The following is a 14006-nucleotide window of genomic DNA, read 5'->3' on the forward strand; positions in this document are numbered from 1 at the left end:
AGGTAGCCGGTAGGTATCTACTTATAACCTAAGTACATAGATTAGATAGTACCAATGCATGTTTGTGAATTGTATTGTTATTGAAATAGACACCGACCGACGCAATTTAGTGTTGAAATCGGCTTAATGAACGAAAGACATGCACGTTTTTACTTTTAAAAAGTCGGAACAAATGAAAATCATACAAACACTGATAGGTCTATTACAGTGGTCGGCAATAGGCGGCCCGCGGACCATATCCGGCCCGCAAAGGAAAAATAATTGGACCACAAAAAATATATTTTTTAATAATTCTGGTTTTCCACACATAATATATATTTTATCTATTTTATGATGTATTTAGAGATTACGATGATGTTTATCGTTTATTGCTTTTTACAATAATAATTGCGATCACAACAATTATTAGCTAATAATATCTGAGTTTTTAGTTTTTACTGGCCCTCGTAATTTTTTTTTTTTTTGATTTTCCCCCTGGTCTATTATAAAACTAAATACATTAATTTTGGTGGAGATTATTTTTATTATTATTATCTAGAGTTTTCTCATATAAAATATAAATATTAAATTACAATTATTAAATATACAAAACCTGTAGATTTTCATAATATTCAAAACACAAACATTTTGCAATATTTCATTATTTAAAAATAAACGATTAATTATACCTATAGTACTATAGTAAGTAGATAGGTAAGTACCTATCTCCATTAAACTATAATACCATTAATACCTAAGTGATTAGAAACTTTTTTAATTTTGGTGTACCTTACAAGTTACAATCATAGTTGTATCAAGTTTTGGTATAGCTAATTGTTAATAGAAATATAATATCAATATTTATAAATCATAAGATTTTTAGTTTGTCACATACTATAATAATAACAACACATCACACTTGAAACATAAATAAGAAAAATGACTAGTAAACCAAGAGGCTTAATCAAACTAATGCATTTAAAAAAAAAGGTTTTACTTGATATATGATTTTAAAAATAGATGATTTAAGGCTTACACATAAATATTATTTAACATTTAAAAACAGTACTTCAATAAAAGGGGAATGTGGGGAGCAACGTCCTTGTTTTCAAAAAATATTTATGCGTATCCCCTTTTATTAAATACTAATTTATCTTTATTTAAATATTCAGTTAAGTTAATTTTTTTGTTAAGTTTTTGTATCCCCTTTTAATTTTTTCCAAGTTGATTGTTGTGTTTAACTTAAACCACCCCATAACCAAGTAGTTACATAATTTTTTCTTCAGTTTTACTAAGTAGACACCTTGTGTGATGTATCATTATAGATGTACAGAATTCTTTACACTTCTAAACTTATTCACGGTACCTTAACTCTCAAGTTAAAAAGTTAATTAATAAATTAATCTCCTCCCAAATATAAGTTAGCGTGTTGTGTTTTTTTATAATAACAGGTAGATATTTTGAACACACCTGAGCAGATTTTTTGTAGCAATAAATAAAAACAATGATTAAAAATAGTGTAATAAACATGTTTTTAAGTACTTAATATGGTATCTAGGTAATACCTATTTTAAGAAGACTCAAAAGGTTTTGTTGAATGAACCAAATAAAAATGTACTGTACGCTGTATGTATAATAAATTATTCTCTGGAAACAATAAGCAATGACAACGAGTGACCACTGTCATGTAGTAACCAAGCGTCCAAACACATTAGTTGTTCTTAATGCTGTTAGTTCAATCCTATTTTTAACCTAGAATTTATTTCCTTGCATTTTAATACAAAGCTTAATCTTATATAGTTAGAAAATATTATTTTATGTAATCAAACCTACATTGAGGTAAATATTAAATAATAATATTCAATCAGATTAAACTAAATAACAAAAGTACTTGCACTTGAACGTTTATACAGATACGGTAGGTACATTAATATTATTTTAGAGAAAACAGGTATTGTATAGAAATGAAATAAGTATTTTGTAATACCATCTACTTTTAAATTTGTATTACTAGTCATATAGGCTTTAAATTATAAATAGAGTTCAACCACATTATTATTTTGAACTCTACATCACACTTCTTAAGACATATCGGTAAACTTATGAATAATAATTTAACAATTATCATTAATGTATAATAGTGGTTCTCAACCTTTTTATATGACGACACCTTAATTTAGATCTATAAAAATGGTGTCACACTTACAACAAGAAAAGAATTTTTGAAGAAGTAAAAATTTCAAACCTTTGTATATTAGCACATTTATATGTTAGTATTTAAATAAACAAAATTTTTAAATTTACTTAAAATCTAAATGGTTCAAAAAAAATATTGGTTTATAAAGGAAATTAGTGTGATACTTTCAATTGGTGAACTGATTATAGGTCTTCGATTCATGGAAAAATAGTTGACAAACTTATGTGTAATTCAGTTTCAATATCATTAAGTGTAGATCTTTTTTTTGGTTTTTGTTATTTCTAATATCAAAAATTCTGATTCACACATGTATGATAAAGAAAAAGAAAGTAAAATTTGCAATGCTTTTTTGTTCACTCCAAGCATATTTTTTTTTTGCAAAGAAATCCAAAATGAATCATTTTCAGACTAATTTAGATTTTAACGTTGTATTTAATGATAATTTAAATAAATGTTCTTTTTTCACAGAAATGATGTTTATATTTCTTATATCTTTTTCTCTGCATGAACCATAATATCATGATATAATTATTATCAATATATTATATTATTTATACTTTGAAAGCATACAGTTTAAACTATTAATATTTTTGCGATACACGCCACAGTAATACGTGACATACCTATTGAGAACCACGAGTATACAATGTGTACATAGAAGCATATCAAAACATACAGAAAAAAAAAAATTAAAATTACTCAATTTATCTTATTTAAATATCATAAAATATTATTGCTTGTAGTAATTTTGTTTTACTTTCAATTCTAGTACATATTTACATGCTATCACAACCTTAGTAGTTATGATTTTGTTTTTAAATTTCCTAGGACGTTAAACAAAGATATACATAACATTTTTCTTGTTACTACCTAGGTAAAACGTTGTACTAGTTTCATTTTGATAACTTTCTATTTTTATTTTTTCATCCAAATTAAAAACAACAAAGATAACGAATAACAATTTTAAAATTATATTTAATAAATATACCATAAGTATCACATTTTACTTAAATATACACAAGATTTATGTGTCGATAAAATTGAACAATATTTAAAACAAAATGTACTAATTATATAATATTTGTCACATTTTTTTTAAACGATAATTATAATAATAGTAAAGATGTTTGGTGTAAAAATAAATGTACATTGTACAATATTTAATTTCGGTAACTAAATGAATGATTAATAAAATCAATACATGAGTACAAGTAGTACGTGAATGTAATAGATTTACATGAACATTTTATGTGTAAACTGATAAAATTAAATTATTAAAATTAATCTTATAGTTAAAAAATAAAAATAGATTTTTATCTAATACCTGTTTTCAATTACAAGAAATTCAAAAAATATTTTAGTATGTTATCAATAAAAAATAGTAAAAAAAATATGTATCTAGTTATAAAATTACAAATGACTTGTATTTTAATCACTATACTTTTGATTTGATATTTTAATATTGATTAATGCTAAAACATATTGCATTATTTATTTAATAGCTAAATGCATGCTTGAAATTTAGAACCTATACTATCAGAATATATCACTATTACAACGTAATAGCTGTCATAACTCACAGGAATAACATACAAGATGTTATTCATAACATATTTATGATTATCATACCCACATAAAATTAACAATTTAAAAAATTCTAAAAAAATATACCCATCACTTGTTGAATTTTGAAATTGTTTAACCCTTTTAAACTAAAAAGTTTAAGTATCATAAAAGAATAACTAGACCAAGGAAATTTTACCTTATGCTTTTATTAATTGTGGACTTTTTTCCTTTATTACTTCGTCTCTTTGGTTTAACTCGTTCGTCATCGCTATCATTTTTAGATTCATCATAAACAGTCTTAAAGCCTTCTTGTATACGCTGTCGAGCTATTCGAGAACTATTCCTACTACTATAAGAATAAGTGCTTTGGTGTGGATTCATACACAATGCTAAATGTTTTGATAATAAGAGACACTTTACAGGTACAAAACATTTGGGACATTCAACTTCCTGAGTTGATCTTGTGATATTAAAATATTCAGCCATATGTACTATGGTTGGAGTGTGACAGCGTCTACTATAATTATAACTAAATCGTCTCGGATCGAGAACTCTTAATTTTAATTCCTTATGAATATTAAATATAGTTTCACACAGCAGCTCATCAATTATTAAAGTTAACATCTTTCTAGATTCAAATGTAAAATTACTCAACAAAGACTTCTTTACAATTCTTAATTCTAAAATATAAGCACATTCTTCTTCACGGAAGTAGTCTTCATCTTCGTCGAATGATAAATGAAGCCGCATAGCAGTATTGTCCATCTATAATGATTCAAAGGATCTGAAAATTAAAATAACATTAACCTTTTGCTCATATTTTAATATTTTATAGATAAACCAATCACAGGAGTTGTAATAATTTGTATATAATACGTCTTATTTGTAATAGCTAATTATTTTAGTTAAATTCTTAAAAAACAAGTATTTAATCCTAAATTGTTAAAAAAATAATAGCTGGTCAATGTTACTTAACAGTATTTAAGTATTATAAAATATACCATTATTAAAGTTTCCCTGTGTAAATGTGTACCTACAGTCATGATTTTTGAATAAATAATTATCATTGCTACAACTTTCAATAACTTAAGAAACCAATGTTTAAGAACCAATTAGAATAATAATTTAAGTGTTTGGATTTATAATATAATTAAAACTTAATAAGAATAATACAAATTAAAAACTGGAAGTTACTTTTTACTGCTGATCTGACTATTATAAATGTATAATAATTTTGAATTTTTGAAAAAAATTCAATATCTATACCAATTATAACATGTTATATAAATCAGTAAAGGAATATGATATTTGATAAATAATTTAATACGTTAGTTTAATAATCGAATATGGTTTTAAAATATTATAGTTTAAAACTCAATACACCATAATTTGTTTGTAAAATCTCATATATTTAAATTTATAAAAATATATAGTATTAATAGAATAAAATTGAATTTATAGTTTTACAACATTTAAATATTTTTTAGTTCAAAAACAGTGAATCTGATACAAATGTTTACATAAAAATTGTTATTTTTCTTTTTTAAAACATGGATAAATTATCAAGATCAAGATCTTAAAAATACTTATAATAGTATCCTATAATATTACCAATTTGAGTTAAAATACAAATTCATTTAAATCTACGGTAATATTTTTTCACACTTTTAATTTTAACAAAAAATAAAAATATTTTGAAGTTTCAATTAGTTTTGAGTAATAAAATAATAATATTAAACTTAACATTTAAGTGCAGACATAAAAAAATATATTTATAAAAACCAATATTGTTTAAAAGATAGTCTATAAACGAACAATTCAATTCTGAGCCACCAAGACTATAATTTGTTTTATATGAATACTTTTCATAGTATTTAACATAGAAAAATATCTATTATTCATTACAGGGGTATTTAATCAAGCAATCACAGTTACATGGAAAATAAACTGAACAGTGAAAACGTGATGTATAGTAAAACAATTACTTAAATATACTTAGAACATTCAATCAACAAATTAGATCATCAATAATAATGACTAACAATTTAATACCATCTATATAATATTTGAAAACAAATTAGTAAAAAAGTAAAAAATATAATTTACAGCCTTCAGTGAAATGGTTAATATTAAATTGTTTGAAAATATACATCCTAAAATTATTGAAGTTATATTTTAGTTTTACATTTTTGAAAGTTTAAAAAAATATATCCCAGATTTAATTAGATTGGTTGTTCTATTTTAAAATCGACAGTTGATAAACATGTAAAAATTGTATTCATATAAGTACCTACTTAAAATAAATTTAATAAAATACTTTAAAAACTAAGCAGTGCTGTCATTAATAAAAAAATTATTATTATTTTTGACCGATACATTAGGTATTAAAAAACAGACATGAGACATAATATCATTAAAACAAACAATAGAAACATTTAGCGAGAATTTCTCATTAAATAAAATCTATAGGTAATATAATACTTAATACTAAACATTATTTTGTTGACATTTAAAGTGTATACATACTAATGCAGGTAGTAGGTTCTAAACAAAAAAATTAAAAATTTAAGATTACACTAGTTGTAAAAAAACATTATGTTGCACACAGAATGAAAAAACTTACTAGCAGTTAAAATTAACTTATACTTTAGATTGTATTTCAGTAATTTAGGAACCGTCAGTACATTTTTGAACATTCAGTTTATTATACAAACACTCTAGCTTTGCTAGTAATGATTCGTTAATAAAACGTGCACTTTCTAATGGACAGTAATCGTCACCTGTGGACAAAGCAATCGTAATGGCAGCTGGTTCATGTATTATAGGTAAAAAGTTGAATACAATATCCATAGATTTTGCAATATCAGCTATGTCTGTATGATGGTTAGGTAATTCAATATTGTCAATCGTGCAACCAGCATTATGCACTATCAACCAGTCAATAGTATCGTAATGTTTCAATAACTCATTTACAATGAACGTTAAATCTTCAGAATTTACGGCAGTTAAATTTTCAGTCGGATACTCATCTAATGATTTTCCATCATCGAGATGCATGAACACAGATTCTAATTCTTGCAACAATATTTCTCTAGAACGAGAACATTGAAGTAAGCTGTTAACGTCTTCTTTATTGGATGGCGAATTAAACGTGTAAATCTTATGTAGATTAGTATAGAGATTTGCTTTGTCGTACATGGATAGAAACGGATTGTTGGTAGAGAAAAAGTCACAGTCGAAATCTAAAATGTAATGAGGGTTTTCTCTAGTATACTCGATAAACTTATTACGCAACAGCTCGAATTTTTCCTCGCCATCGTCAAAAACCGAACTACACATGGTGAACACGAACAACTTGATGGTTTTTATGTTAATGAGATCATTTTCTAAACAGTAGAGGCCTTCGCTGAGATAGAAATCACTAGAATTGGTCAAACGTATGGCGCCAGACATCTTGTGCTTGCCGATACTGAACACGATTTCGCCTTCATTGAACTGCCGTGCCCAGGGAGGCTTTACCCAGATAATTTTATCGAAATGGCCGGCGTACGCAGCCGGCAGTATCCAGTTCTCGATGCTCAGCGAATCGAACAACTGTTCTTTTTCGTACACGTAATCGGCTGGCATGTCTTTTGGAATGGACAAGTCCGGATGCGAATCGAAATGCAACAAAACATTGCCGTACAGGGGCAAGTGTTTGGAACCTATCTCCCGGTAGATATACCGCAACGCGTCGTTGTGGTCGTCGACCACGTGAACGGGCATCGTCGAGTGTTTCTTTATTTTGTAAACCATGTCTGTCTCTAACAATTTATAAAACGAACGTTCAAAAAACGGTTAACCCGGTCTCTACGAGCGTAAACTGTAGCGCTGTACGGACGCGATTCTACTTACTATAGCGAACGTGCTCGTGCGGACGGAGTGACACAGTGTAGGACGACGGTAAGTACGCAACTGTCGTCGGGGCACGACTGGATTTCCAGCGGATCACCACACACCGCGGCGGTGCGACGTGCGACGACACAACGTTCAGGCCCGTTCGGTGGTCGGCGGCGGCGGCGGCGGCCTGGAGACGGATGGCCAAGAGCGGCGGGCGCACGGACGACGCCGGACTTGACGGGAAAAAAGGATGGAAAGTCTAAATCTTAACCCAAAACCGACGGTGTGACTGCCGCGATCGCGTGTCCGGGACGGGTGGTGGTACGTCCTGCGCGACGAGCGAATGAGGGAGGGGGTGCACGGACTACGAAACGGATAGGTATGTCAGCGAAAACCGTACACCGGTCGGCGTTGCGCATCCCCACTACTTTCCGCGCGTCACGTACCAAAAAACGTTTTTCGTGGGACAAACAATGGAGAGATAACAGGCGGTGGTTTAACGGATTGAGCGCGCGGTAGGGTGACGAACGACGGTAACCGGTCGTGATATCGGCAGCGACTGTGGATTACGGCGTGTTTTTGTAGTTCGTGCTCGGTAATATCGTCAATATCGGGATATCGTGTCACTACAGTTAACAACGCCGTGAATCGTGATAGTGCGGAAACGACAACTACAACTGCAGTAGTCGCAGTAGACGATAGTCGTTGTAGTGTCGAATGGTGGTGCCGGAGGTAGTGGTGGTAGCTGCTGTTGTGGTGGCGATTGTGGTAGCGGCGGCGGCGGCGGTGGGACTGTCGCGGTATTCGACGTTCGGTGTAAATGCCAACGACAAAACATCACGACGCTGCGCAGCAGTGGTACAAACGAAAAAATAAAAAACCGAATCGGAAAAATAATATTTGATTTACACGCCGCCCGCCGAACAAACTATTTGACGCAAATGTCTAATACCAGTAATACCTACTTGTTGCTCAAATGTATTATAACCGTAAAAATCCTAATCGCGTAATGATAATATCATTATATTGCATGGTAATATTTGGTATGAAAAAGACGAATATTCACGGTTTACAATTATTGAAATTGTTATTACCAAATACTAATAATAAGTCGTAGGTTCCATTCTCAAGTCTTGGTATTTTTACGTTTTGTCTTACAAAAAAAAAAGCCGTTTTTGTCGTTTAATCGTCCGTTTTGTTGTTATCTCCTCAAATAAAGTGTTTCGCCGAAAAAAACCTAACCTAAGCCCTAATAAAATCTATAGTTAATTACGGTATTTCTATATTGGGAGGTGTACGTACTAAATTAAGATCTCTTGCAAAAAATACAAAAAACTATTTTAAAAAAGACTCAAAATACCACAAAAAAGATTTATACAACATAAAATATATACTACTAGTAAAATAATATTTTACAAAACATCAGTTTCAGTTCTTTAAATAACTAAAAAGTAAAAATAATCTTATTTTTAAAGTACCAACTTTGTACAAAAAATTAAACTGACAGATACAAAACTTATAGCCAAAACAATATTATTACAACGATAATATCCAAATGATTTTTCCGAAGTATTACTAATCCAACTGCTATTACTTTGAATAAAAATATTAAGAAATGAAATAGCTACAGCTGAGTTTACATTTTCTAAATTGAAAATTATAAAGAACTATTTAAGGAATTCCATGAGGCAAGAGTGACTCTCAGATACCACGTTATTAAATAATATAGAAGCTGGAGAAACAAAATTCATGAACGTTTCACAACTTATTGATAAGTGATAACGAATTTAAAAGTTAGTAGAGTTAAATATTAACTATAAATACATATACAACTGTTATTTTTTAATAAATTATTAATGAATGTATACAAAACTATAAAAAGACTAATAAAATACACTATTAAGGTGATACTGCATACACCTAATTTTAATGTTTAATATTTAAACCGAATAAAAGAAAGGGGCCCTTTAACTTTATCGCGTTGGAGCTGAATTTTTATACTTACACCACTGGTAATAATAATTATAATTATAGTTGTATAGATTTATATAATATATTGTATTCTTTTACTGCATGATTCTATGTATATATGTATAATGTTAGTTGTTACAATAGGTATATATTATATGAATAACAAATATACATTTATATAATTACATTAATTTGTTTAGTTATACAGTAGACGCCGCAGCCGCTTATAAGACTCACGGATATAAGGTTCAATCGCTTATTGGACTCAAAATCGTCTGGAACGGTCCGGACGTATCCAAATACATTAAAAAAAAAAAAATCGGTTTTAAGACTCAACACTTCGGTTATAAGACTCAAATTTCGTAAAATAAATAGTAGAAAATAAACTTTTTTGGTTATAATTTAGAAATAAATTGGTTTTGAAAAATGAAATAATATTCGTGTTGATTATTTCTAGTTTCTGTTAGTACCTTATAAAGTATAATAATTTTTATCGCAGATAAAAGTTCACATTTATCGCAACGATAATTATAACGATTATAATTTTAGATTTTTATCGGGATTATTAAATTTATTCAATAATAAAGTATGTAATATTATGTAATATGTGTTAATGTATTAAAATCAAAGCAAAATATGTAGTAAAATAAAATTTATAAATACGTAATTAATTTTTTTTTTTCCACTTCGCCTATAAGATTCATTCGGTTATAAGACTCACTTTGTGCTGGTCCCAAAGTGAGTCTTATAAGCGGCGTCTACTGTATATATAAAAAAAATGTTATGTAATTAATAATTGTTAATTATATTATCTATTCATTAAATTTGTATTTAAAAATGTGAACTCATGGCCATGGGCTCTTATACAAACATGTTTATTGAAGATAATTATCTTTTTAAATTTCCAATTTTTATAGTAGAAAAAAATTACATCAATATTCAACATTGTGGTAGCAATACATTTGGAGGAGCTAGATGACATTTTAGAGTTAAGAAATTCAAAAGTATTTAAATAAAATACGCAAAAAAGGTTTTTGACAAAATCTGTTTTTTTTTTTTTTTGTTATAATTTAAAAACAAAAACAGTTGTAACATATGAAATATTAATGTCAGTGTTTCCCAAAGAGTGTGCAGTGAAATTTGAAAGGTGTGTCACGAAAAGTTGAACTTCATAATATACATTTGTATAAACCATTTATGCTTGGAAAGTAGATAATATTTATCCAAGTGTGCCGTGACTTATAATAACTAATAATAATATATCGCAATGAAAAAGTTTGGAAATGACTGGTTTATACTCATGTAAGTATTGATCGTAAAATACTACCAATCAACAAGCACACTGGCTACAGAGAGTGCGGTAACACAAATATGAGGGTGCTAAAATCAATAATATGTTTATAATTGTAGGCACTAACACAAAAGGAACTTTTAAAATTTTAAGTCTATTCAATCATTATTTGAATATAATACCTGAAAGCAATAACGTCTTTATTCTAAAAATAAAAGTTTAGTAAATAAACAGTATAATATATTTAAGTGTATTATAAATATAGATATTATTGATCACCACAAATATCATATTAGAAAGGAAAACACTCTGTCACTATGGATACTTTAGTTAAATTATAGTTATTACACGTGTTATTTTTGTTACATAGTTTACGTGCCATCAATAATTAATAAATTAAATTTTATTATAGTTAATAGGTATACTAGGTAGGTGTAGAAATTATTTATAGAGCCAATGGCCTAAAAGTTTGATAAATAAGCATTAAACGTAGACCACAGCTTTCAAAATAATTATTTAAAAAGTACCTATCGAACTCTTAGACTTCTATAGCTATATAATAGTATTTTGAAAACAATTAAACTTTATACAGCGTTCTAATAATATCTTAAATTAAATTTTTTTACCATCCATAAAATATTTCCAATAACTGCATTTATTCGTCAATTTAACTTTAATTTAACCACTTCAAAATTTAAAATACCTATTTATTTAAATTACAATAAACTATATTATCGATTGACCTGGATTTAATTTTTAATTAATTTACTGTATATTTGTACATTAAAAACTACATACCGAAAATCCAAAGTTTGAAAATATTTAAAACTTAAGTGTATAATGCAACTGTGCGACTGTGCAATGGCTACAGTGGCAAGTAGTAACTGGATCGCACTGTTAATTTTTAAAGTTTTAAAGATAAACAATACAATAAATTGGAAGACCAGATTATTAACAAAACATTTTCGTTATCAGTAAGCTTTTTATTTTTAGAAGCTCTGCGTTAAATGCATGCAGAGCATTGGTAACGGTTACGAAAATGAATAGCAACAAAGATAATACATAGATATTAGGTAGAATAATATACGGTGTACACGAAATAAAAATAATTCTCTTCAAAATAAATTAGACATTTGATAATTTTCCCTCTCTCTTTTTTTCAAAATCTAAATAATCTTTTTCGATAAAATGGATCACGGAAAAAAAAGATAGTAGGTAAGTTGAGTCTCAAAAAAAAAGTTATAGATAAATCAAATCCTAAGAAAAAACAAATTATATACCTAATATCTAATAATCTTGATTAGAATTTAGAAGTCAATAATTAATAGACAATAGTTGTATTTTATAATTATGGTAAAAACTGTATTAATTATTAATTAAAAAATTAGTTTTTGTTATAATAGTAATATATTATAATAATCAAAGGTAGGAGGAACGGATACAACATATCAACATATCTACTAGGTACTTATTATTTTATGGGACTTAATTCAACACTTCCAAAATGTACAAAAACGATTGCCGACCCAACTTACCAGCCTCTTAAAATTTAATAATCTAAAACTTACTTTATGACTTGTGACCTATAGCTGACGAATGATGGTTATCAGTCAAGCATTTAAAAATTATATTTTAGTATTAAATATGTTATTTATACATCATTTTGGAAATTTTTAAATACGTCTCCCTGTAAGTACCTACTGTATTGACTGATTTTTATTTCATAAGATAATATTATATAGCCGAACAAATAGTGTATTGGTTTATTTAAGTGTGAATAATCAATATATTGTAATTATTGATATTTTATAAAATATGCGTTAATTTTTTTTTTTAATATGGTATTTAAGACTTACGAGAGTGTAAGTGGTCCGTAGAATATAGTTAAGGATTTAGTGATCCATGAAGTCCAAAAGGTTGATGACCATTGAGATGATAATGTAGGTATAATTCCTATCTACACACACTATATTCAAAATTAAAATTAAAAAAATAAACTGAGAGCAACCAATTTTCTTTAGATGGTGAATTAGGTACGTTAAAAAGTATTTCAAACACCTATTATTAGGTAAATCTGAATAGGTGGATTGTTCAACTCGGTCGAATTACTTGGAAACCGAAGTACCTACACTAAAGCTGTAATACATCAGGAAAGCGTTAGATTTTGAATTTGTTTATTATTTTTCGGGAGAATCTAGTATACACAACTTAATTAATATAAATATAATTATTTAATTTACTAGTTAAAAATTAATCGACCGTCAGATCAAATTAAAAACGATTCAAGTATAAATATGATTATGGTTTTAAATGTTTATTTAAAATTTGCGAGTTTTAGTGACCTTGAGTTTAGGAGATTAAAAGCTCAAAGTTAATAAATATTAATAATTGAATAATCAAACTATTGAATTATTTAGTAAAGATTTGCTTATATTTTTTTATTAACATTCATAAATGAATACATCGAGACAGTATTTGTTTTATTAAAGATTATATTTTTTTAAAACATATGGATGAATTTCGGAAAGGAATTAATTATTCCACAATTTTAAAATAAATAAACGAACAAGTATATAACGTATAACTTTGTCTTGATCAATACCTAATTATAAACAGAAATATCAAATTGTAGTACAAACTACAAATTGATATTTCGGGTAGAAATAATAGAAACTTAATAAGTATAGAATACTTAATAGAAACTAATAATTTAAAATTCGAAACTATAATATTGTCATTAATTAACTTATTGCGAAATTTGATTAATATTTTAAATATGTATTTAAAATTGCTAATCTTCTCAAATTATAAAAGTATAACATTATTGGTAAACTTTATCATATGACTAAAAAAATAATGGGTGACCCATCTATTCATTCAATTTTTTAAGCATAGCTATAAACATTTAAAAATTTATACAATTTTCTGATATTCTTGTATTTAATAAAATCATAGCAAAAATACTTGGCACTCTGTAATACTTAATTTATTTTATCTACCCACCCAATTTTTAAGGCAGTTAAATTAAACTGTAATGTTTGCTTTGTACCATTAAATTAAAACATTAAAAAAATATTTGAAAAATAATTGAAGTTTAACACTTATTTTACTTTTACATTAACC

The 14006-nt window shown here is 27.6% G+C and overlaps 1 protein-coding gene across 2 annotated transcripts; it reads right to left on the bottom strand.

Moving 5' to 3' along the window:
- Positions 1-4437: 4437 nt before the first annotated feature.
- On the bottom strand, positions 4438-8372 carry LOC112598340 (UPF0489 protein C5orf22 homolog). 2 transcript variants are annotated; one of them, XM_025344763.1, is made up of 2 exons: positions 6366-8371; positions 4438-4526 (listed from the first exon to the last, which is right to left on the bottom strand). In XM_025344763.1, the coding sequence occupies exon 1, from the start codon at positions 7535-7537 to the stop codon at positions 6410-6412; it is 1128 nt and encodes a 375-aa protein (XP_025200548.1). In that variant the 5' UTR covers positions 7538-8371; the 3' UTR covers positions 4438-4526; positions 6366-6409. The 2 variants fall into 2 exon arrangements, with proteins under 2 accessions (XP_025200548.1, XP_025200549.1); XM_025344764.1 differs by lacking the exon at positions 4438-4526 and having other exon boundaries at positions 6147-7545; positions 7637-8372.
- Positions 8373-14006: the final 5634 nt, after the last annotated feature.

Source organism: Melanaphis sacchari, unplaced genomic scaffold, assembly GCF_002803265.2.
Source record: "Melanaphis sacchari strain LSU unplaced genomic scaffold, SCAv2.0 Contig47_pilon_pilon, whole genome shotgun sequence".
Lineage (NCBI taxonomy): Eukaryota > Metazoa > Arthropoda > Insecta > Hemiptera > Aphididae > Melanaphis > Melanaphis sacchari.